We start from the raw sequence: 26,587 nt of genomic DNA on the forward strand, positions 1-26,587 counted from the left end.
CTATGGATGCTGGGAATTGAACTCAGGTCCTCTGCAAGAACAGCCAGTGTTCTTAACCTCTGAGCCATCTCTCCAGCCCCATTCTTCTTTTTTTTTTTTTTTAATTTTTAAAATTAAACTTATTTATATGGGGAAGGGGCACTCGTGGTTGGGAGTCAGAGAACAACCTGCCAGAGTTGATTCTCTCCCTCTACCATGTGGGTCTCAGGGATCGGACCTAGGTCATCAGGCTTGACAGTAAGTGTTTTTCTCTGCTGAGCCATCTCACTAGCCCCAAACGTAATATTTTTATATTTTTTTTGACACAAAATCTGTGCTGGAGAGTTTTATGTCAATTCGACACAAGCTAAAAGTTGTCGAGAGGACAGAACCTCAAAGAAGAAAATGCCTCCATCAGATCAGGCTGCAGGCAAGCCTTTTCCTAATTAGTGATTGATGAGGGAGGGCCCAGCCCATTGTGGGTGGTCCCATCCCTGGGCTGGTGGTCCTGGGTTCTATAAGAGAGCTCACAGGAATCCTCCTGCTTCAGCCTCCTAAGTACTGAAATCACAGTCTGTTCCACCCACGTGGCAGCTGCTCTACTTTGTAAAGCTTTACAGCAGGAAGTCCGGGGCTTGTGAAACTATTCCCCAAAGTCATCACAAACTGGGTAACTTTTCCATCATTTCTAGGTTAGTCACTTCATTCTGCTTCGATGGTTTTGCCTATTTCGCCATTTTATTACTCTGAATTTCAAGCTATTTTTTTTCTTCGACAGGGTTCCTGATGTCCTGGAACTCACTTTGTAGACCAGGCTAGCCTTGAACTCACAGAGATCCACCTGCCTCTGCCTCCCGAGTGCTAGGATTAAAGGTGTGCGCCACTATTCACAGGCCAAACAACTTTGATGTGTGCCAGTATAAACTATTAGCTGGTGTTTGGTGTTTATTATTTTTTTTATTGGAATGTCTCTTTTCAGATATTCCCTTGCTAGGTGACCTCTTATGTTTGGTCTCTTAAGTGTTGGGAGTCCTTTAGCTCAGTTTTGATTGAATTTTAGCTACATTTTCTCCCTACACTGACTGGCTCAATATTCCCATAGCTTTATTTATTATGCTTTTGTGGTGCTGGAGATCATACCCAGGGCCTCAGGCATGCTACAACACCAAGGTAGATACCCAGGCCTCATTCCCATGGCTTTCCTATTTAGCCTAACCTCTACTACCAGCCTGCTTGGTTTTATATCACCACTTGGGCATCTCAGATGAATCCCCAGATCGACAACTCCCAAACGGAATCCTTTCCCACCCTTATAGGACAAACTCCCAACCTGCTCGATTAGTCTGTCCTCTCCTGTGCTTTGACTAACCTTCAAGCTAGTCAACATAGCCACACCCGGAATGTCTCACCCTCAGCTCTTAACATCCATGTTAGAATTCTCTGACATCTTGTCTGCTCTAAAAAAACCTAATTCAGCCCTCAACGGTATAGTCCAGTGTCTTTCTGAATTGTTTTCTGCTGTTATTTTAAACAGTACCTGCTACTAGAAACCGGTAGCGATTTTGTTGCCTGAACACCTTTTGTTGGTTTTTGTTTTGTTTTGTTTTGTTTTTTTGTGTTTTTTTTTTTTTTTTGTTTTTTGAGACAGGGTTTCTCTGTGTAGCTTTGCACCTTTCCTGTACTCATTTGGTAGCCCAGGCTGGCCTCGAACTCACAGAGATCCACCTGCCTCTGCCTCCCGAGTGCTGGGATTAAAGGCGTGCGCCACCACCGGCGGGCCTGAACACCTTTTGTAACCCAAGCTGCTATCACAAATGCTGGGTGGCCACAGGACCCCGCCCCGCCTTCCTCTTGCGACCAGGGCTACTCCCCCCTCCATCCCCCGCAAAGACTACGACTCCCAGAGTGCCTCGCGGGCCCGAGGTGCGCGCGCTGGACGGCGTCTTTCGGACCCGGATTGAGGCAAGATGGCTGGCCCGCGGTGAGTAGTTTTCTATGCAGCCGCTGCCCTCTCTTCCTCCGGGACAGGCCTGGAAGGCTCGTCCGTGGGCTGTCGAGGGCTTTTCTGCCCGTCGTTGCCCCCCCAGGGCGAGGCTGCCGTGTCCCCCAGGCTCCATGCAGCGGAAGGTGCACGTATTGGTTGTGCCCTCTCGTGGCTCAGCACCCGTCCGTGTGCTGCTGGGGCGTCCGGCTGCACCACGTTGACCCCGCGACTCCTGAGATCTCTCCTGGTCCAAGTCTTTCTATCGGTCCCCGGGCTGCAGTCCCCGTGCACCTGCTCCCCAAACCTCAGACCCTCCCGGGTGTTAGATGTCGAGCTGAATTCCGTGCCAAGGGGCTCACGGTCGAGAGTCTCTGCAGCAGCAGTTTGACCCTCAGCCGACAATGTCAGCACCGAGCCGAGGAAACTTAAAGTCCCCCTTACAAATGTTTTGATTCTGGACTTGTAGTCGGAAGACGTGGGTTTGTGTCTCATGCATGACACTAGTTAAACACTGGGCTACTAAAATAATAAATCACCGGACTTCTCTCGGCCTTTGTTCCTAATCAAATGTCTGAAAGAGCACAGAGCGGAAGGGAGCCACTGTTGCATGCCGAGTGAACTCCGGGTTAGCAAGGCGTGTCAGGCGTGTCAGGAATCGGCCTGCAAATAGAGACTGTGCCCTACTATTCCCTTTCGTGCCTGCTGAGCTAGGGAGGGCATAGATAGCCATTGAGACAAATTGAGAATAGGGGCACAGTAATTATATACAACGTATTTACAACTTCCCATGAAAACTGCGATTGTTTCCCTCAGTTTACCACGGAAGAACTGGAAGGTCGTTCAATTAAAGACTTGCCTCAGATTTTCCAGTTTGTAAGTGAGCAACTCCAAAGTCTTTGGAAGCAAGTCCTTTCAATTTTCATGATTCCCTATAAATACGCTTTGACATTATCTTTAAATATTACGTGACAGATGAAACGGCGACAAGAGCGGTTTGTTTACAACCTGTAAGATGGTGACGTTGACGTGTTCCTCTTAAATTTTTCATGGATCAAAGACAGGTCTTGTTGAATATTTCATCAGAAACAATATTACAGTGAGCGGCAAGGTCTCATGTGTGGGACTTGGGAGTTAGTACGTAGACACACCAGCGTTTGAGGCGTATGCACTGTGCATTGTGTGTGAAGGACTTTCTAAGTAATTGCGTTTTTACTGCACACTCAACAGAAACAAACTGCATGAGTGCGGTGAAGGTTGCATTGGAGAGGATAGTAGACGTAGTTCTTGGGTGTGGGTTCTTACATTTTAATGCCGTTGCTCTTTGTCCCGCTGTTACATCGTGTAGGACTGAAAAGTTGAAAAGCCGTCTTTTCAGGTGACTCGTGCTAGTTAATGGTTCCTGTCCTATTGCGGTGTTGATTGAGGCTTACCCCTATAGCTGATTTTCCTTTATCTCTTAAGCAGGATTGGAATTCTGTGTGCCTAGAAACAGATTTTAGACGCGATCTCGCCGCACAAAATCTTTTTCAAATCACCTGATAAGGATCATGGCGTCAGCAGTCAGATGGGTGACATCAAACAGAACTGTCTGGAAACATTTATTTCCAATGCAAAGTAAGTGAGATTTTTCTTTTTAATGTTTAAAAAAGTATGCTTTTCCAAGTATAGAATATTTAAAGCATTTGGTTATTCTATATGCTTTTTATTTGCAATAATAAAAAGGGGGCACAATTTAAATGTCATTCAAAAGAGGACTCTTAACTATGAATATCGTGCAGCTGTTACCAACATGGACAGATCACCAACTAGAGAAAGAAGAAAAACCTGATATGTCAGAGAATGATCCTGTTGTGGGCTTAAAATGTGTGTGTGTGTGTGTGTGTGTGTGTGTGTGTGTGTGTGTGTGTCTGTGTCGGTGTGTGTGTGTGCATAAATGCCAAGTAAAGGATCTAGGGTAATCATTGGCTATCATTAAACCACAAGTAGGATTTAGGTGAACTGGTAGAAGGTAACTTCCTCTTCATGAGGAACATTTGTTCTTAGTGTATTTTACAGCTCTTCTTCTCCTTCTCCTCCTTCTCCTTCTCTTCTTCTTCTTTAAAGTGGTTCCCAAGATTTGTAAATAAAAAGCAAATCCATAGTCCCATCTTCCAGGGATAATCACTGTTAATATTGTGGGAGGTTTTTTTCCCTTATGGATACAGCCATTAAACAAATAAATGTAGTTCCTTTCTAAAGATCATCTCAAAAGTCTATTAATACATGCTTTATAGTCAGTCTGTTAACTCATCAATAGTAGAATGTAAAATCCTGCTTCTCACAGCTGTCTGCTTTCATCCCCCTCACCCCCAGCAATAAATAGGTAACTTAGGGGCATCTGAGGCAAGACAAACCTTTGCTCACTAAACTCCTTTTTGAAGCAGTGTTCAAATTTACTGAACCCACTTTTATAGAAAGCCTTCTGTCCCTGACCCCTTGCTTATCTACTCCTCATTGTTAGGGCTCTGAACATGATTTCATTTATCACATTCTATTTACAATAGGAGTCAACACAAAGCACATTGAACTTTTGGTTATCTAGGCTTTTAAAAGTTTCTATAGTGAGCTGAGCGTGGTGGCACAGGCCTTTGATCCCAGCACTGGGGTAGAGGAAGGGGGATCTCTGTGAGTTTGCAATCAGCCTGGACTGTCTAGTGAGTTCCAGGACAGCCAAGGCTGTCTAGAGAGACCCTGTCTTAAAACAGCAACAAGAAGTTACTATGATGAGATGGGCATGTGACATAGGCCTATAATCCTAAGTATTTGGGAGGTAGAGGCAGGTGGAGCTCTGTGAGTTCAAGGCTAAGCTGGTGTACATAGTGAGTTTCAGGCCAGCCATGGCTGCATAGTGAGACCCTGTCTCCAAATACCGATAATAAATAATAAAGTTGCTGTATTTTTACCTTCTAGTTAACCTTCTAGTCAGCATTCAAAATAATAAGTTTATGACATTTCTTGCATACATAGTCCTGGTGACTTACTCATTCACCCTGGTGTCCTCCTCCTGCCTTTTGCTGGTTCTGTTCCTCTCCCTAAATAGTCCCCTTTTGCTTTTGGGTCACGTAGTTGTACATAGATTTAAATCTAGATTTCCATATGAGCGAAAACATGGAGTATTCCTCCCCTCATTATCTTCCCTGATTTCCCCCTCTCTTTAAACTTCCTCTAGTCCCCTTCCGCTTTCACATCCTCTGTAAACATCCTCTGGGCGTGGAGATGCACACCTGTAATCCAGTACTCTGGAGGCAGAGGCAGGAAGGTTGCTGGAAGTTGGAGGCCAGCCTGGGCTACATACTGAAACCCTGTCTCAACAACAAAAAACCCACAATACCCATATATATATTCACAACCACATATATATCTAGATTCTGCATTTTAGGGAAAATGCATAGTATTTGTCTTCTCTCTCTCTCTCTCTCTCTCTCTCTCTCTCTCTCTGTGTATGTGTATGTGTGTGTGTGTGTGTGTGTGTGTGTGTGTGGTAGGTGTGAATGTTGATGTGAGTACACCTGTGTGTACTTTGGGTGTTTCCCATAGGCGCCATCAACCTTTTGTGGAGATGGTCTCTCAATAGGACCTGGGGATCCCCAATAGACTTGGCTGTCTGGGGTGTGTCTCTGCTCACTCTCCAGTGTGGGTACTACAAGCGCACACCATCGTTCCTGGCTTTGTACATGGGTGCTGTGGTTTTAACTTTGGTCCTCATCCTTGTGAACAAGCATTCTACTGACTGAGTCATCTCAGCCCCCTCTTTATATTGTTATTTTTTATTTGTGTGTGTGATATATGCATGGGTGTGTTCACCTGGGCATGTGTATGGGGCTAGAGGTCAACTTAGGTTGTCTTCTTCTGTTGACTTTCTACCTTATTTTTTGAGACAGTTTCTCAGTGAACCCAGAGCTTGTGGTTTCAGCTAGACTGGATAGCCAGTGATCACCAAGAACCTGCCCATCTCCGACTCTCTCATTCTTCCCATCGTTGGTTTCAGAGACAGCAGCTTTTACATGGGTGTGGAAATCTAGTCCTGGGCCCTCATACTTGTACAGTATGCATACTGTACAATACTCTGAACTGTATCCTTAGTCCAGAAACTTTAATTTCTTTTTTGTGGCCATGGGAGTTGAAACTACACATGCTAGGTCAGTGCTCTGCCACTGAGCTGTATCTCTGGCTCGGTTTTCTCTTTGGTTGAGACAGTTTCATGTAGCCCAGGCTGGTCTTGAACTTGCTGTGGGGGTGAGGCTGACCTTGATGAATACATGATCCTCCTGCCTCCACTTCCCAAACACGAGGATTTCCACTACTCTAGGTGTTTGTTGTTACTGTTTTTAGTGTTTCACTCTCACCCAGCCTGCTTTCAAACGTGTGGACTCCTGCCTCAGTCTCCCTAGTAATAGAGTTACAGCTGTGAGGGCCACACTCAGGGCTATTTGTCGTTCAGAGTGTGACTTACTTCACTTAACATGATGGTCGTGAGTTCCATCCATTTTTCTGCAAGTGGCGTGTTTTCATTCTTCATACCTGAATAAAGTGTGTATGTGCCACATTGTCTTTGCCCGTTGCCTGTTGAGGGTTGTCTTGACTGTTGTGAGCAGTGCACAATAGGATGGATGTACAAGGATCTCAGAGGACCTGACTTGGCCCCTTAGGGTCTGTGTCAGAGTGGACACAGGGTCAGATGCTGGTTATTGCTTTGTTGTCTTGCAACAGGGCCTCGCTGGGTGGCCCCGTGGCTCTGCCTGACCTGGATTCTATGTAAACCACATGTGTAGCTTTCATAATTCTGTTTTTAGTTGGTATTTTTTTATTACAGTTTGTCTGTGAAATTGGCTCTCTCCCTCTATCATGTGGGTCTCAGAGATGGAACTTAGGTCATCAGTCTTGGTGACAAGTTGAGAGAAAGATCCATGCTACCTTTAGTTTCCCTAAGAGAAGCCAAGCCCCAGGGTGGTGAAAACTCAGACCCAACACTGCCCTCAGTCTTCACAGGAGTTAACATGAGACTACTTATTTGTCCCTCTTTACTGAAATGATCCTTTCACTGTTAGATTGCCCATTCCATTTATACTGTGTCCCTAGTACACATTTGATATCTAGCCTCAGTCCCTAATGTTTAATTAACTGATTTGAGTTGACTGGGATTATCAGAATAGTCAGTTCACCATGAGCTAATTTAAATTGTTCAATTTTTGACATTTTATGTGAAAAAGGATATTGACATTGGTGGCAAAGCACAATCCACAATGTTAAAAGAGAACATACAAAGAGCATCAGGAAAAAGCCCTCCCTTGTGAGGGAGCATTAAACTCTTGTATGCAGTGGACATCGGGTGTAGATTTTGTGTTTTTAGAGCTTTTGAAGCTATGTGGTCCCATAGTAACTTACTTGGGGCAAACAAGGACGGCAGAGAGGGATGAGTAAGGTCCTGTGAACACGGATCGTGGCTACGTAAATAGACAGCTGTTCTCCTGTGAGAGAGGCCAGAGTGCCGAGAGGCCACAGAAGGACTTCATAGGCAAAAATACATTGACTTTGAAGGCTTAGTGGTGTTTGAAGAAGTGTGAAGGGTGTTCTGTCCTGGGAAGTGGTAGAGGTGTGTCGATGGGAAGTCAGTGGGTCCTAGCCCCGAGTGCAGGAGAAATCCTCTCTGGAGGGAGCTGATCCTTAGTTTTCTGTGGTAATCTCAAACTTACTCTTTTTTTTTTTTTTGGTTTTTCGAGACAGGGTTTCTCTGTGTAGCTTTGTGCCTTTCCTGGGTCTCGCTCTGTAGACCAGGTTGGCCTCGAACTCACAGAGATCCACCTGCCTCTACCTCCTGAGTGCTGGGATTAAAGGCGTGCACCACCATCGCCGGCCTAATTTTTTTTTTTTTTTTTATTTATTTGCCGTGTGGCGCACGCCTTTAATCCGCACTTGAGCAGAGCAGCGATCTCTGTGAGTTCGAGCCAGCCTGGCTACAATGACTCCAGAAAGGCAAAGACACAGAGAAAGCCGAAAAAAAAAAAAAAAAAAAAAAGAATTATTTATTTAATCTATACAAAGATGCAGACCTCATTACAATGTGTGACCACCATGTGCTGGGATTGAACAGGACTTGAAGAGCAGTTGGTGCTCTTAACTCTGAGCCATCTCTCCAGCCCCGGCTAATTTTTAAAAAATTAAATAAAAATAATAAAAGCATTTAAGCCAGGTGTGATGGCGGACACCTTTAATCCCAGCACTTAAGTGGGAGGCAGAGGCAAGTGGATCTCTGTGAGTTCGAGGCCAGCCTGGTCTACAGAGCGAGTTCCAGAACAGCCAGGGCTACATGGTGAGACCCTGTCTCAATAAATGACAAAAAAGAAACAGATATTGGTTGATGTTGAAATTAACCTTTATGCTTAGGGAACTAAACTATTTTACCACGTGGGTTTTTGCAGATGGAGCTTTATCCAGTGTCTGCCATAAGTCTACATATTCTTCTCTTCCAGAGGACTACAACTGGTATGTATAAAAGTCAGCTGAACACAGCAGTCGCAGCTCTATCTGCAATGATCTTCTGTTTGCTTTCCTGATTATTCTTTCTTTAATTTTGGTATTAAATTTGTGTCTTATCTCTGTGGATTAAGTGTGTCCCTGGATGGTACACATTTTACATTTCAGAGAAAATCTGGTACTGTTGTGTTGTGAAGGCTCACACTTGTTATAACGGACTTGCTCTTTTCTTTCTGCAATAGGCTTTTGCTTTTTGTATAAGCTAATTCGTTTTTATAATTTTATGTTAGGGCTTATATCTATTAGATTAGGTATTTATCTGTCTTTTGTTTGACACTGAATAATTCCAGTTTACACTGCTGAATTCAGTATGATTTGCTTGGTGTTTATCCAGCTTAGTCATTATTCTAAAAACTAAGAATAGGCTAAGAATAGGATGTTTGTGTTTTTTTTCCCCTTTTGAACAGAGTTGATGTGCAGGAATTGCAATTTATTTTCTTAAGTTATGTAAGTTTTATTGCAAGTTTTAGTAAATAAAAAGTAAATGAACAAACAAAAAGCAGCCCAGGCTAGACTCATACTCACTTTGTAGCTGAGTCTGGCCTGGACTCCCGATCCTCTTCACAGTGCTGAGGTATGTGTGCCCCCATGCCCAGGAGTTTCAGATCTTCTTTTGAATTTATTATGTGTATGGGCATTATGTCTGCATGTATGTGTGTGCACCATGTGTGTTCCTGTGTCTGGGGAGGTCAGAAGAGGGCATCAGATCTCCTGGAGCTACTGACTGGTGAACGACCACGGGGGTGCTGGGAACTGAACCGGGGTCCTTTGCAATAGCAACAAGCCTTCTCTTCAGCCCATACTTTGGTTTTTGATGCTGGTTTTAATTTAGTACATTTGATGAGTACTAAGTTAAGTTGCACGTGATGAAGTAGACTGGGTTATGTTGTTTTGAACCTGAATAGATTGAGTGATGTCAGTGTAGATATTATGCAAAACTCCCTAAAGCCAGCTGTGGTGTCATCCCAGCTCTTGGAAAACTAAAGCTAGAGGATCATGAGTTCAAAGCCAGCCTGGACTATCTGGTGAGTTTCGAGGCCAGCCTGGGTTATCTATCTGGTGAGTTCGAGGCCAGCCTGGGTTATCTATCTGGTGAGTTCAAGGCCAGCCTGGGTTATCTATCTGGTGAGTTCGAGGCCAGCCTGGGTTATCTATCTGGTGAGTTCGAGGCCAGCCTGGGTTATCTATCTGGTGAGTTCAAGGCCAGCCTGGACTATCTGGTGAGACCTTGGCTCGGAAAGGAGTGATGGTGGTCAGTGGTTAAAAGAGCTGCTCCTGCAGAAGACCTGGTTTGCCTCCAGCACCCACACGGCAGCTCACGACTGTAACTCGTGACAAGGGATCTGAGAACCTCTTCTGACTTCTAGGACACTGGGAGCACGAATGGCGTGCATAGACACGTGCAGGGGACATTCAGACACAAAATAAATAAGTCTTATGAAGTGTATACTTCTGATTTGGGCCGGACATGGTGGTGTACTCATTTAATCCCAGCCCTGGAGAGGTGGATGCAGGTGAAGCTCTGTGAGTTCCAGGCTTGCCAGAGGTACAGAGTGAGACCTCCCTTGTGTCTGAAAAATAAATAAATTAATTTACTAATATCAGAAATGTTACTGCACTTGTGTGTAGAATTCAATGGTAAAACCATAGTAAAACCGTGCAGATGAAATACTGTTTACAGCCTCACTATTATTTATTTTTTTATGGTAGTTAAGCTGAAATGCTCTGTTATGGTCTTTTAATCGTCACTTATGTTATAGGTACTCAGTTTTCCAATCAAGCAATACAGCATGTTTCCTTTAGCATTTGTGATTAATTAAGTTTAAATTTAAATTGAAATAGTTTGCTATTGTAGTATACAAGTATGTTCAACACAGTTTCTCAACCTGGAATTAGCAACCTTACATCAATACATTTTTATTACATGTATTTACTGGTGTGTGTGCATGTGTGGGCCATGACATGCATGCAGAGGTCAGAGGACACCTCTTCACTATGAGGGCCCTGGGGTCAAACTCGGGTTGTCATGGTTGGCAGCGGGCACCTCTGCCCACTAAGCCATCTCACCAGCCCCATCAGTTTTTAAATTTTCAGTTCTATAGTGCATTGAATCCCTTTTACCTTAAACATAAACTTTCTCAGAGCCTATTCAAATCAGATGCCGTTAGATTTAGTTGTAACATTTCAGTTAGGTTAAAAAGTTCAGTAACTTTTTTCAGTATTTTTTTCTTCTTTGTCTAGAATAGTCTGGCTTAAGCTTAAGCTTTTTTTTTTTTGGTTCTTTGAGACAGGGTTTCTTTGTGTAGCCCTGGCTGGCCTGGAACTCGCTCTGGAACTCAGAGATCCGCCTGCCTCTGCCTCCTGAGTGCTGGGACTAAGGGTGTGTGCCACCACACCTGGCTTAAAGTAGCATCCTGAAACCCAGGCCTTAGGGCTGATGTGTTCTAGAAGTCTTGGCTTCATCAGAATGCCCTGGCCTCTGTTGAGATATGGCGCTTCCAAACCGGGCAGACTTGTGTGGCAGATGTGTAGCTCTCATCCATGGCTTTGTAAGTCACCCCAGAAGCACTTCTTTGTCCTCCGATGTCATGTGCAGCAGTGGCCACTTCCCTGGGGCTGCATTTGCTCCTGTGGCTCCCTTTGACCCGAGCTGCCTTAGCACACTGGTGCACGTGAGCGGAGCCTGTGCTGTGGCACGTTGCACACCTTAGCACACTGGTGCACGTGAGCACACCTTAGCACACTGGTGCACGTGAGCACACCTTAGCACACTGGTGCACATGAGCACACCTTAGCACACTGGTGCACGTGAGCAGAGCCTGTGTGGCGGTGCACACCTTAGCACACTGGTGCACGTGAGCAGACCTTAGCACACTGGTGCACGTGAGCGGAGCCTGTACTGTGGCGAGGCTGCACAGATTTCTTGCCCTTGCCCTTCTCTAGCAGCCAGAGGCCTAGCTTCCAGTGTGGCATTTGGGTTGATTTCGTAATTAATTTTCTCATTAAGAGTCATTATTGTAGCGGGGCATAATCCTAACAATTAGGAGATAGTGTGGGAGGATCGAGAGTTTAAGGTCATTGTTTGCTACATAGTAAGTTCAAAACCAGCCTGGGACACATGAGATCCTGCCAGACAGGATGGTGTGTATCTGCTATCCAGGCACTCTGGAGGCAGAGGCAAGGGGATTGCCATGTGTTTGAGACCATCATGGGCTCCATAGTGAGTTCCATGGCTACCTGGGCTACGGTGAGACCTTGTCTCAAAAAGCTAAAACCCAAAAGTACTCATGCTGCTTTGAGTACAGTCTAACTATTTCTAAAACGTTCCTTTCCAGCAAGGTAGAGCTGGCTTTGACCTCCGACGGCAGGACCATAGTGTGCTACCACCCTTCTGTGGACATCCCCTACGAACACACCAAAGTACGTGCGGAAGTTGTCTGGTTTCAGCTTTTCTAGTTTACTGTCTTGACTTTTCCTCTCAGTTTTTATCATCTTTCATTTAAAGTTTCCCAGTGTACAAGGGCAATTAGGACATCAGTTTTCTGACCTAAGAAATCTGATTAAAAACTGGACCCGATGGTAGAGACCTGTCATCCAGACCGCTTGGCCTGAAGCAGGAGGACATCAAATTCATCTTAGTGAGACCTTGTTTAAAATTTAAATTTTTTTTTTTTTTTTTTTTTCGAGACAGGGTTTCTTGTTAGCTTTGCACCTTTCTGAATCACTTGGTAGCCCAGCTGCCTCGAACTCACAGAGATCCGCCTGGCTCTGCCTTCCGAGTGCTGGGATTAAAGGTGTGTGCCACCACCGCCTGGCTAAAATTTAAAATTTTTTAAAGGTTTGGAAATATTTTTAAAAAATTGTTTTTGAGTTTTTACTTTAAAAAACTTAGATATTTCTCTTGATAATTTTATGCTTTTGTTTTAATTTTTTTCTGCTTCCCGCTTTTTTTTTTTTCCCCATTTTTATCCTGGTGTGACCAGACACTGGATGGCCTGGGAATTGAACCCAGGTCCTCTGGAACGTCAGTCAGTGCTCTTAACCTCTGAGCCATCTCTTTTCCCCTTGTTTTAATTTTTGATAATACTTGCCTGTTGCTGTTGTCTGTCAGCCCTGGGTGATTCTCCTCCATTCTTGCTCCTTAGGCCTACTGTCAGTCCAAACTGCTAAATCTAGAACAGGATTGTTGTTCTTTTTTCTTTTTTTTTTTTTTAATTTAATTTTAATTTTTTTTTTTGGGGGGGGTTGGTTTTTGAAGATACGATTTCTCTGTGTAACTTTGGAGTCTGTCCTGGATCTCACTCTGTAGACCAGGCTGGTCTTGAACTCACAGAGATCCGCCTGCCTCTGCCTCCCGAGTGCTGGGATTAAAGGCCAGCGCCACCACCGCCCAACTGATGTAGCTTTTTTATTAATTTTTTTATTGCATATTTGTGTACGATGTGTGTGGTTCAGATGTGTGCCGTATGGTGGTTTGAATGAGAACGGCCCCCATAGGCTCATCATATACTTGAGTACTTAATCATTAGGGAGTGGAACTGTTTGAGAAGGATTAGGAGGTGTGGCCTTCACGGAGGAAGTGTATTACTGGGGGCTTTGGGTTTTAAAAGCCAGTCCCAGTATCTCTTCTTGCTGCCTGCAGATCCAGATCCAGAGCTCTCAGCTCCTGCTGCTGTCTGTACACTGCCATGATTCCTACCATGATGGCAGTGAACTAAACCTCTGAAACTGTCAGCCACCCCAGTTAAATCCTTTCCTTTATAAGAGTCGCGGTGGTCATGGTGTCTCTGCACAGCAATAGAACATTGACTAAGACACAGGGCGTGAGGAGGTCAGAGGATACCTTTGTAGACTCAGTTCTCTCCATCTGTCTTTATGTGGGTACCAGGGTCAAACTCAGGTTGTCAGGCTTTCTCAGCAAGCACTTTCATTTACTGAGGCATCTTTTCTTTTTCTTTTTCTTTTTTTTTTTAAAGATTTATTTATTTATTACATATACAGTATCTTAGCCTGCATGTACATCTTTATACCAGAAGAGGGCACCAGATCTCATTACAGATGGTTGTGAGCCACCATGTGGTTGCTGGGAATTGAACTCAGGACCTCTGGAAGAGCAGCCCATGCTCCTAACCTCTGAGCCATCTCCCCAGCCCCCTACTGAGGCATCTTGCTGGCCTCAAACACCTTCTTTATAATATTTACATTTTTTTTTTAAAGTGGGGAAGTCTTTTGAGGCAGAGTTTCATTATAGCCCAGGCTGGATCTCTTTATGTTACCCAGGCTATCCTGGATACTCACTCTGTAGTTCAGAGTGTCCTCAGCTTCCCCAGGGTTGAGATCACAGGTGAGTGCCAACATGCCTGACTTGAGACATTTGGCCTTTAGCAACAAACAGCAAAACCTAAGAGAAAGTTTGTATTTGAAGGCTCTGTCAGCCAAGCAACAGCAGAGGAGATGCAGCGTATTTAAGAGCGCCGCCCAGAGGCCGTGAATGGTGGGTGAACTGCTGTAGTCGGCAGGCTGAACAAGGCCAGCAGAAGGGATTACGGATGGTCTGAGGCTCCAGTTCTCCCCCACGAGAATCAGGAACACGCGGTGAGCGAGCCCAAGGCTCACCAGGCAGTTAGTTGCTGGGTGGGTGTAATTTTACCGAGGAATTGCAGTGGCCGTTGGGCAAGGTTGTGGTTTGAAGGAGTCTCTGCTAGTTCTCGCTGTCAGATGTATGAGCGTGAGAACTTCTTAGAAGAAGCCCCCAGCTTATCCACAGATGTTTAGTCGGGGCCTGACGCTTTAGCGGCTCCGTCTTCATCCTGACAGCTCCTACAGCGCTGATGCTGTGCTTGCTGGTGCCTTCCAGCGACGGTCACAGTCACCATGACTAATAGTCTGCTTTTTGTGAAAGAGACGGTCCTTTAAGATGCTTTAACTGTCTACGGGGTGCTTCTTTAAATATGCGTATAGCACTTGTGTCCTGTGTGGGGCCGTAAGGGAGATGTCGGTAGCTACCATTTCCTGAAGTCTCCATGAGCTGGAGGAACAGCAAGGCACAGCATCCATTACCATTCGCTCGATCTGCACCAGCCCTTATGAGATAGCCGTTCCTCCTGACCTTACAAAGAGGGGTAGGGTTTAGGTTATCTCCCTGCCTGTGCCTATAACCACTCCTAAGCAGCAGGACCAGGGACCGAGGTGCTGCTCTTAACCTCTTCGCTGTTCTTTGTTATTCTCTCCCATGTCACTACTGTTGACGCGTGTGTCAGCATATAGTGTTACTATAACCACTGGCCCAACTCATAGCGATCCCCCTGCCTCTGCCTCCTGGGTGCTGGACTGCAGGCATGCAGCTCTCTATGCTGCTTAGGAATGTCGCTTTCAATGGGAAGTTGTTAGTTACTTCTCTGTTGTTGTGAAAAGACACCATGGCCAAGGCCACTTATAAAAGGAAGCATTCCATCGGGGGCAGCTTACGTTTCACAGGGTTAGTCCACCATCATCACGGCAGCATGCAGGCAGTCATGATGCTGGAGCAGGAGCTGAGAGCGTATATTTACAAGTAGACAGGGAGACGGGGCCTGGTGGGGGCTTTGAAACCCCAAAGCCCACCTCCGGTGACACACCCCATCCAACAAGGCCACACCTCCTAATCTTCCCTAAACAGTTCACCAACTGGGAACCAAACATTCAAATAGATGAGCCTGTGGAGGCCATTCTTATTCAAACCACCACAGAGGTCTTTTTTTTTTTCTTTTCTTTTCTTTCTTTCTTTTTTTTTTTTTTTTTTTTTTTTTTTTTTTTTTTTTTTTTTTTTTTTTTTGGTATTTTTCGAGACAGGGTTTCTCTGTGTAGTTTTGGTGCCTGGCCTGGAACTCATTATATAGACCAGGCTGGCCTCGAACTCACAGACATCTGCCTGGCTCTGCCTCCCGAGTGCTGGGATTAAAGGTGTGAGCCACCACTGCCCGGCACACAGAGGTCTTATATATATTTTTCATTGTTCTCTCCTTTTTTTCTTTCTCTGAAATTTTTTTTATTAGATTTTTAAAATTTATTTTACATACCAACCACAGTTTGTTTTCTCCTTAGTAATATATAAGGTAAACTGTTAAATTGCAAGTTAAAATGTAATATGGACCCTAGTATATACTTTGGGAAATAGAAACAAAAATAACAAGTACCTTATTACTGAGGGAAAAGAATCAAATAAGAGCTTTTATTATTGGAAAAGAAACCCACAATTTTTGGCTAGTAGAAGAGTATTTCTACCTCTGAATAGTATAACTAACTGAAAGTGCTCTGGCTGCTTACCCACTGTCAGGAATGTAATGGATTGCTGAGTATGGTCCTTGTTTCTTCGTAAAGCCAGTCAGACCCCGGCGTGCATTTCTACACTTTATTGTTGTCAATTGCTTCTTTTATAGCCTATCCCTCAACCAGATATTTTGCATAATAATGAAGAAACACACGAACAAGTGCTGAAAACCAAATTAGAAGAAAAAAGCAAACCGCTTAAGCAAGGCCCCATGATAGAGCAGCTCAGCAAGGTGTTCTTCACGACCAAGCATCGCTGGTACCCGCTCGGACAGTAAGTTCATCCTTTCTCCACCCCCCCACAGACGCCGAAGGGGGGGGGCTTTGACCGACGGCCTCTGCAGTGGTGCTGTGTGAGGAACCATTGACCCCAAGTATGCTATGGTGTATTCTGAAGTTAAAACAAAATAACACTTGGGTTCCCCTTTATTTTAATGCAAGAGCAGTCCTTATAGTTTAAACTCTGCTTCCTGGTAAAAATTCATCTTATTCTCATCCCTTTATCCATTTCCTTACTTTAAAGATTTATTTATTTTTTTTATATTATGTGTATGAGTGATTTGTGTATGTAAGTGCACTTCATGTGTGTCTGGTACTCTTGGAGGCCAGAGGATTACCCAGATTCCCTGGAATGGGAGCCACCATGCTGGGAACCAAATCTGCATCCTCTGAAAGAGCAGCAGGTGCTCTTAACCTCTGAGCCATCTCTCCAGCCCCCTTTATCCATTCTAGCAAATTTTTGAATTATTACACACAAGAAAGTTGTGCAGCGCCTGACTGGTCAGTAAACATTGTCCTAATTCCTTTAAAAACCAGTTGCTGTTCTGTCCACAGGACTCACACTGTGTGATTCTTAGCCTGTGGCTGACTGTGGCTCTAGTTTTCCTTTTTGTGGTTGTTCTGAGTTAATCTTTCTGTCTCTGTGTGTATATGTTTGTAGTGTGTGTGTGTGGTATATGCATTTTCATGCTAGCGTGTGTGCGTATGGAGGCCAGAGGCCAATGTCCAGTGCCTTCCTTAATCACTCTTCCCCTTACTTACTGTTTTTTCTCCCCCTCACCTCCTGTTACTTATTTATTTTTACTTTTATGTGCATGAATGTTTTGCCTACTTTCATGTTTATGCACCACACTTGTGCTGTGCCCTGTGAGGTGAGAAGGTGTAGGCAGAAGTTTCTGTCCTGCCAGCCATTCCCAAATAATCACACAGAGATTTTATGTTAATTGTAAATGCTCAGCCGATAGTGTAGGCTTGTTACTAGCTGACTCTTACATTTAAATTACCCATATTTCCTATCTGTGCTTTGCCATGTGGCTCATGGATTGTCACCTCATTCTCTACACGTCCCTGCTTCCTTGGCTGCTGGTGTCTCCTGACTCTGCCCTTCCTCTTCCCAGCATTCTCAGTTTGGCTCTCCCACCTAACCTTATCCTGGTCAGCTATTGGCCAGACAGCTTCTTTATTAAACCAATCGTAGTGACATATATTCACACAGTGTAAAGGAACATTCCACATTTCCCCCTTTTTTGTCTAATTAAAAAGGAAGGTTTTTAACTTTAACATAGTAAAATTATAGACAACAAAAAGAGTTATCAAGTAAGAATTACAGTTACAATATCCAGTCCATTTGTGTTGGGCAAAATTAGAGAAAATACTCTATTATTTATCTTATATTTGTGAATCTAAAGTTTTATACCTAATTTACCTTTTATTATAACTAAGGAAAACTTTACTTATGACTACCTAGTCTTCAACTTCATCAAAGACTCCATAAAGATATAATATTACCCAAGTAAGCAGGAAGTGCATAGCAAGTGAACTTCTAAAAATTGGGAGAAGTGATAGAAACAGCTGGCTGTCTGGACAGTCATCTAAGTTTCCTCTGTAACGTTGTGGCCTTCATCCTTGGCCTAGAGGCCTAGAATATCTGACAGACTTTTTTGAGAAGCAGAGAATTTTGAAAGACTGTCCGACGTTGTCTTGACAAAGTTTGGCAGTCGCTTGTGTGTGTGTCTTGGTCCAGTTTGCACAGTAACTGTCAGCAGTTGAGGCAAGGGCAGTTTCTTTGCCCACATGGCTAGCTTTTGCCATAGGGAAGGCAAACTCCATATGGAGTTTTCTCTATGTCCGTCATCTTTTCTGAAGTAGATTGGTACTGTCAGGAGCAGACGTGTCTTGTTGTCATGATTAAAACATTTAAATGCCATGTTCTGTAGGTCTTTGAATTGTTTGAAGACCAGCTATCTAAATATATCTGTATATGACCTTGAAAACATACCTAATATGACTAGGATTGACTATTATAGATGACTATTAATTTGTATTTAGTTGTACATTACATTTTTAAATGAGTTACATAAACCCAATACCCCAAACAAGAGTAGAAATATACATACTGTATAACAAAATTAACTTTAAATTTGTATCAGTATACCAAAATCCATACTAATATGAAATATTTGGCTAGTAGTTGGGTTTTTTTTGTTTGTTTAAAAGTAGATTCAGTAATCTACCCTTTTATCCTATCATTTGTATACCCTCTCCCCTCTTTTTTCCTTTAGAAAGAGATCTTTGAATTTAACTCTTTGTTTAGCTTTTTTTTTCTATTACTAATAACAACTTGTAACCAATCCCCCTTAAATGATAATGAATATCCATAATCCATCTTTTGGGAATGTGGGCGTCCTTCTGTAGACTACTTCCTGTTGTTTGGCTATACAAAGAACAAGTAGGACATCCCCTTATAATTTCCTTGGCTTATTGCCAAGTGATGGAAAATTATTTTTTCAAACCCTTGCTATTAACATGGTACTTCTTATGAAATTCTGAGGCTTCTAGCACATTTCCTACCAAGCTGATCAATTTCATTATTACCTTGTGCTTGGGGGCCTGGGTAGATCCATATGGGTTCTGATATGTGTTATATATGAGATAATTTTATTTCTAATTATTTCTGGTATTTGAATAAATAACAGTCAATTCTGATTCATCTGAAATAAGTTCAGCAGTTTCAATACGTAAAACAACTCTTTCTGCATATTGAGAGTCAGTAACTAATTGAGAGATTCAGTAATCTAATAATACAGTGAGAATACCATATAATTCTGTCTTTTGAATAGAATCATAAGGGCTTTGAGCCACTTTTCTTAAATTTCCTGATTTATAACCTGCCTTCTATAACCTGCCTTTCCTGATTTGTTTGCATCCATATAGAATTTATGGGCTCCAGAAATTGGTGTTCCCTGTACAATGTGAGGAAGGACCCAGTTAGTTCTCTTTATACACTGAATTCTTTTGCTTTTGGGATATTTGTGTTTATCTCTCCCCAAAAAATTACCGCAAGCTCTTTGCCAATGTTCATTTTCTGTCCATTGAGGAAATTTCTTTTTTTGTTTTTGTTTTTGTTTTTTGTTTTTTGTTTTTTTTTCAAGACAGGGTTTCTCTGTGTAGCTTTGGAGCCTGTCCTGGATCTCGCTCTGTAGCCCAGGCTGGCCTCGAACTCACAGAGATCCACCTGCCTCTGCCTCCCGAGTGCTGGGATTAAAGGTGTGTGCACTGCAACCGGCTTCCCTCTTCTTTTCAAATAAAATTTTCTGCATTTATTTATTTATTTATTTATTGACTTGTTTATTTGGGGTGGGAAAGGCATGTGGCAGCCAGAGGATAACTTGGGGGAGTTGGTGATCCCCATCCTTCCATGTGGGTGCCAAAGACCAAACCTAGGTCTTGAGACTTGGTAGCAAGGGCCTTTGCCAGTAAGCCATTTTGCCACCGTCCCCCCTTTTTAAATAAAAAAACATTGACTTTATTTATTTTTTGGTTTTTGTAGTATTGGGAATTGAACCCAGGGCCTTGGGAATTAGAGGCAGTCTTTGTACTCCGAGCTACACTCCCAATCTCTTCCCCCACCTCCACCCCCAATCAACTCCTTACTTCTTTTCTTGCAATGCTCGGAATCAGCCCAGGCCCCACGCATGCTCAGCGGTGTGTTTCCCTGCTGAGCTATACTCCTGGCCCAGAACCTTCTTTCGTGTCGTTCTTGTTCCAAACCAAACTAGGAAGTGTTCTGTGTTGGTTTGTCTGAGCAGGCTCTGTTTTTATTCTCGTGTGCCATTCAGTAGCCAGCGCCGAGCTGGCGCTTGTTCAGGATGCACCGTGGGACTCGTGAGTCTAGTCCAGACTGCTGCAGAAGTGCTGGTGATGAGGAAAACCTGTTCCTTATCTGCACGCCGAGGAGTGAAGGCTGTAGAATATGAACAGTGTCAGTGAACCTCGGTGCTTCAGGGAGGTAGACAGGAAGTGGACGAGAAGGTCGATCCTGTCAGATAAAATACGGAGGAAACGCACGTAGCTCTGACTGGATGGGAAGCTGGTAGATGTGGATCTACATGTCCCCCCAGAAACTCACTCATCTCAACGCTTGGTCCCCAGTTGGTGATACTGTTTGGTGAGGTTGTGAAACCTTTAGGAGACGGGGGTCTGTCAGGTTGATGTGTGTCAGTGGTGTGGGCCCCTGGGGACTGAAGCCTGGCCATGTCAGTTCTTTTGTCCCTCTGTTTCTTCCTTCCTTTTTTTCCTTTGAGACAGGGTTTCTCTGTGAAGCAGTCTTGGCTGTCCTAGATCTCACTCTGTAGACCAGGCTGGCCTTGAACTCACAGAGATCTGCCTGCCTCTGCCTCCTGAGTGCTGGGATTAAAGGCGTGCGCCACCACTGCCCGCCCGGCCCTCTGTTTCTTGATTATATCATTGTGGGAGAAGGCCAGCCTCCAGCTCCCACTACCACAGGCAGGAGCCAGCATGGATTATCTGAGCTTTCCTTGCAGGAAAAAAAAAAAATTTAATTAGACTTTCCCCAAAGCTTTTGGTTCTCTGTAATAAAGCAGTCTACCCCTCCCACCCCATCTAAACAAGCCCCTCACTTAACTGTCTGTGAGAACTAGTGTGTGTGTGTGTGCGTGTGTGTGGTGTGTGTGTGTGTGTGTGTGTGTGTGTGTGTGTGTGTGTGTGCGCACAAGCGCATGCTTGCTTGCTTTGTTTTCAGACAGGATATTACTGTACAGGCCAGTCTGTCCTGGAACTCCTTTGTAAGTCCAGGTAGCTCTTGAACTTGTCACGATCCTCCTGCTTCAGCTTCTGAGTGCTGGGATTACAGGCTAAAGGTGATATGCCTGTCTCTTTTCCAAGAAAAAAATTAGAAGTTTTGGCCAACACAGTCTACATTTGTTTTAATGTAATTTTTATTGTATCTGAATAAGCAACTTGTGGTAGGATAATCCATTTTAATGCTCTTACATTTATTCTTTGATAATGTCATACATATATGTGCTGATCATATCCCCCCCCTAGCTCCTTCCCAACTTACAGTGTTTCAATTCTGACTCCTTTTTAAGTTCTAATCTCCTCTTTGGTTTTTATTTCTTAGTACTCACATGCTTATGCATGTTGTTAGATTTTCACCTGTCTTTGTAACTGTTAAGTTAGAGCTCATGAAAGCAAATTAACAAGCCATCCCATAGCTTTGTGTCTTAATCATGCTGTGTTCCCAGGGGTGTTGCCACAATTCATGGCCAGTGCATCTCCTGTTCATCTCTTAGTTTCATTTTACTTAAAAAGTCTTTATGGTATTATTAGTGCTGTGTGGTGATATTTCGTTGGTGAGCTAACAAAGAACGCTTGTTTGAAGATCAGAGGGCAAAGCCAGCCACTAGTTAGCCATAGAGGTCAGGTGGTGGTGGCGCACACCTTAAATCCCAGCACTCGGGAGGCAGAGCCAGGCAGATCTCTGTGAGTTCAAGACTAGCCTGGGCTACACAAGATTGATCAGTCTAAAAGAGAAACAGCCAGGCAGTGGTGGCACACACCTTTAATCCCAGCACTAGGGAGGTGGAGACAGGAAGTGATATGGCTGGGCAGAGAAAGGAATATAAGGTGGGAGGAGACAGGAGCTCAGGGCTCTTTCAGGCGAGGATTCCTAGAGGTAAGGAGTCTTTCTAGTGGCTGGCTGCTCTGCTTCTCTGATCTTTCAGCTTTCACCCTGATTTCTGGCTCCGGGTTTTTATTATTAAGACCAATTGGGATTCGTGCTACAGTGTTGTGTGTGGACAAGTGTGTGAATGTGTGCATGCCACACTGCTGATGTGTCTGTCATGGTTCCAGAACTGAAACTCAGGTTGTCAGGTTTCCACAGGAAGTGCATTCACTTCCTGTACCACCTCAGCAGCCCTGTTGTTGACTTAGTATCTACCTGTTCATTTATGTGGGGGAGGTGTGCAGGTGTCGGAGAGGTCACGACAACGCCAGGTCTCAGCTGTCGTCACTGGAGCTGTCCACCTTTGCTTTAGGACAGTCTCTCAGGAGCCTGGGACTCTCCACCTAGACCAGGCTGGTCAGGAAGCGCCAGGATCTTACCTGTCCCCACCTCCCGCTGCTGGGATTGCAAGCATGTTCCATGGTTGTTCTGTTCACGTAGGTTCTGGGGATTGAACTCGGGTCCTTGGGCTTGCGAGGCAGATGCTCTCCTGACTGAGCTGTCTTCCCAGCCTTTTAGTTTTGCACATCATCCAGAGACCTGAGCTCCAGCCTGTTTTGAGCTTCCCTTCTGGCTTTCATTACGTGCTTCCTTCCTGCGCATTCCAGATTGTTTCAATCTTCGTAAACATTGTTCATAACCAAGTCACAGAAGTTGTGAAAAATCCCCTGGCTGTCTTCACTGGAAGCGGGCAGACTGAAGGCAAAGAGACTGTTCAGAGCCTTAAAACCAAGCACGTTATCTAGGATCTTACCTATGTTTAATCTTATTTACTTCTTTAATCTTATTGCTAGTAATTAGCTTTTGACTGCTAATTAATGTAATCTCCTAGTATATCTTTCCCCCTCAGGATTGTGAAGCACTTGGAATTGTAAGCAGACTTTAATTAGGTGGAATTGATTGTCTCAATACCTCTCAGTAAAGAGCACAGCAGAAAACCCCAGATACTAGTTTGTATGAGTAAAGAAAAAAATCTCGCCTGGAATCATTGTCCTGTCAGAGCATTCAGCACACACTTGCGTAGTGTCTGCAGGTTTATCCACACACACATAGACATAGACACACAATGTATTTATTGTCAGCATTTGTACATGATGTGTGTGTGTGTGTGTGTGTGTGTTCCAAGGATGGAGTTCAGGCTGCCAGCTTGTGCAGCAGGCTCCTTACTCACTGATCTCTCTTGTAGACCCCAATGTGTGTATTGTTGATTAATGTATACCATTTGAAAGTATTTGTTTCTGGGCATCAGTGAACCATTTTTCCTTAAGACTCAGGCAATATATAGGATGATTTGTTAATATTTCACAGTTTTTAAGGTCTAGCAGGGAGAAGAACAGGACTTACTATGATTTAAAAATGAGATATATAATGTCCTTTATAGTGTTTTTAGAGGTATACCGTGTTGCCTTTAAAGTGTGTAAGGTATAAAGTGGACAACTCTGTATTCCAGTCATACCCTAGTCCCTGCAGGTGAACGTCATTGATGCCTGCCAGTGTGGTAGCCCTGTGCTCTGTCTACTCAACTTTGTGCTGTCTGAATCCCTAGCACAAATCTCTCCTGAGAGCACATCTTGGTGTCCGAAGCACCTGGGCCAACTCTACCTACCGTTGTCTCCCCCTAGCCACTGGGTCAAGCTGACATGTCCGTTGACATGTCCCTGGCCCTGACTCCCTTGTGCTGTGGAGGTATGTGTCTTGAGATGTAGGAAGTCCTCTAACTTTTTTGTTCTCTTCAGAGTTCTCTCAACAATCCTGTCTTTTGCATTTGTGTCTAAATTTTTGAAGTCAGCTTGTCTCTAACAAGCTTTTTTTCTTAAAAAGCCCATTGGAAGCAGGCGGTGGTGGTGATACACACCTTTAATCCCAGAACTCGGGGAGGCAGAGGCAGGCAGATCTCTGAGTTTGAGACCAGCCTGAGCTACAGAGTGAGTTCCAGGACAGCCAGGGCTACATAAAAAAAAACCTTGTCTCGGAGAAACTAAAACAAACAAACAAAAAAAAGCCTTCTGCAATTTTAAATATGATGACATTTGGTCTACAGGTCAGTTTCAGGTTAGTTGATGCCTTACAGAACTGGATATTTACATCTATGGAAACAAAGCATTTTTCCATGTACTTAGAGCTCTAGAATTTTTTTCCTTTTAAGTGGGTTTTTGTTGTTGTTGTGTTGTTGTATGTGTGTATTCCTAGCTGTCCTGGAAGTCGCTCTGTAGACCAGGCTGGACTCAAACTCAGAGATCTGCCTGCTTCTGCCTTCCAAGCACTGGGATTTTGTAAGAGGACATGTCTGTCCGCCAGTACACCGCTCAACCACCATAACACAGGACTTATATTGCATACAAACTTATGCCTGCAGCTTCTTGCTAACTGTTCTTATAGCTTAATTGTCATTTCATACATCTATACCTTGCACGTGCTGTGGTTACGCGTCTTCACATGTGTGGTCATGGGCAGCTGCAGTGTCTCCTGCTCGCTTTTCTTCCATAATTCTCTTCTCTCTTGTACTACTTCTGTGATGCCATATGTTTTATTTTTGACCAATCAGCAATTGACATACAAATCCAAACATTTTTTTTTTTTTAAAAAGAAGATTTTAACTTTACACATCTCCAGCCAGCTTTCTACTCTTCTGCTTCCGCTCGCAAAACCGCTGATCTGCTGTATGTTGAGCAGCTTGTGATTTGGATGTTTCATCGAAATCCAGGTGACTTTGTCAATATTATCTTTTCCATAGTCTGCTTGTTAAAACAAAATTGTCTACTAGTTTTTGTAATTTTTTTAAAAATAATGAATTAATAAAACCTTCCTTGTTTCATCTTTATGTACATTGTTTTTTTTTTTTTTTTTTTTTTTTTTTTTTTTTTTTTTTTTTCTGTTACTTATATGTATGTGTTTTCAGACTGAGGCTTTGGGTTTTTGTTGGTTTGTTTGTTTGTTTGGTTTTTAGATAGGTCTTGTAATTTCCCCAAACTAGCCTCACACTTATCTTCCGACCTCAGCTTCCCGAGTACTTGGAACTCCAGTGGGTACCACTGCACTCCGCTCTAAACTCCTGTGTAGGCTGCAATGTATAAATTTATCTCCAATGAGTCCTTTCATTGTGACTGTAAACAGCATTGGATTTTTTGTTGTTTTTAGAAATACAAGCATCTGCTGGACGTAGTGGTGCATGTTATGTAGCCCAGGCTGGCCTCACAATGTAGAAAGCCACCTGCCTCTGCCTCACAAGAGCTGGGATTAAAATAGGCCCTCGCTCCTGGCTCTGAAAGTTGTTGAGCACTGGCCAGATTCCACAGGTGGAAAATTCTGTACTGAATTCAGTTTGTTGTTGTTGTTCATGAACTCAGCGTTGAGGGTCACAGTCAGATTGCAGTCACAGTCAGAATATTACATAAAATTACCTTCAAACTGTGTGTATAATGCACATATGAAAGAAACACAAATGAATTTTGTGTTTAGACATACCAAACACAAAACAGATGAGATAGTTTATGCTGTGCATGCAAACACTTGAAAAACCTAAGCACTTCTGGTCGCAGACACTTTGGAGCAGATCAGGAGTTGATTTGCTCACCACACCGCTTCTCCAGTGTGCTGTGGAGAGTGGAGGCACGCTGCTCTGAGCCTGTGGTGTCTGTGCTTGGATCAGTTCTCACAGTGTTCAGCATATTTGTGATTGCCAAAGTGAGCAAAGTCGCTCTGGACATTCTGATTTTCATAGCTTGCATTCTTGGTCACAGTCTGCATTTTTCTGTAAACATTATTAGTTGAATTTGTCTGTACATTGGGACATGATTTTACAGTTTAAGAGGCCCCTATTCTGAGGAAAATAATTACATTCTAAATAAATTTTTATAGACGTGTTTATGATATATAGTCTCTTTAAAGGTAAGCATCCATTTTAATTCAAGACCAATAATTCAGGTTATGAAATTGTCCTCAAGATCTGAAAGGAGATTTTCCAGAATGTTTAGTTGATAGAAAATAGTTTTTGTAATGGGGTTGTGGCTTATTACTAAGAAATGTCTGAGAAGTGTGTAATAGCATATTTATGAAGCTTTATTGACTTTTTTTTCTCAAATAATTCTAATAAAAATAGCAAAATAATCACAGACATTTAAGATGTCTACCTGGAATACTAGTTTATTGGAGTAATCTTACCTATAATATTTTCTTCTTCTCAAGGTATCACAGGCGCCGTAAGAAACCGGATCCCCCCAAAGACAGGTGATGACCCTCGATCTTCCAAGCATCGAGGAAATTTTGCTTTTGTCTCATTTGCCAACTGAGAAAATGCAAATGGTGTGTTTATTAAGATGTTCTGTAAGAAAATAATAAAAACACCCTTTCATAGATTTCAATGTGTTTCTCATTATACTGATTCTGACTTTGAGGTTCTTATTTAGAGAAGCCCACTTTGACCTTATTTTCCTTTTGAAACATTAAATCTGTTTTTCCTGTTTTGTTTATTTATTTTGTTATTTGAGAGAGTCTCTCTAGTAGCCCTGGCTGACCTGGACCTGTATGTAGATCAGGCTGGCCTTGAACTCACAGAGATCCACCTGCTTGTACCTCTTTTTATTTTATTTTTTTATTATTTTAATTATGTGAGAACATGTGTACACATGAGTGCAGGTGCCCACAGAGGCTCTGGCCTGGAGCTAGAGTTAAAAGCAGTTGTGAACCACCCAAAATGGTTGCTGGGACTTGAACTC

At 43.4% G+C, this 26,587-nt stretch overlaps 1 protein-coding gene across 1 annotated transcript; it reads left to right on the forward strand.

Moving 5' to 3' along the window:
* The first annotated feature begins 1,872 nt into the window (after positions 1 to 1,872).
* Mrpl42 (mitochondrial ribosomal protein L42) lies at positions 1,873 to 26,233 on the forward strand. Its single transcript, XM_028855704.2, has 6 exons — positions 1,873 to 1,960; positions 3,428 to 3,577; positions 8,422 to 8,485; positions 11,872 to 11,956; positions 15,955 to 16,118; positions 26,058 to 26,233. The coding sequence occupies exons 2-6, from the start codon at positions 3,511 to 3,513 to the stop codon at positions 26,101 to 26,103; spliced, it is 426 nt and encodes a 141-aa protein (XP_028711537.1). The 5' UTR covers positions 1,873 to 1,960; positions 3,428 to 3,510; the 3' UTR covers positions 26,104 to 26,233.
* Positions 26,234 to 26,587: the final 354 nt, after the last annotated feature.

This window comes from Peromyscus leucopus, chromosome 18 (genome assembly GCF_004664715.2).
Source record: "Peromyscus leucopus breed LL Stock chromosome 18, UCI_PerLeu_2.1, whole genome shotgun sequence".
Taxonomy (NCBI): domain Eukaryota; kingdom Metazoa; phylum Chordata; class Mammalia; order Rodentia; family Cricetidae; genus Peromyscus; species Peromyscus leucopus.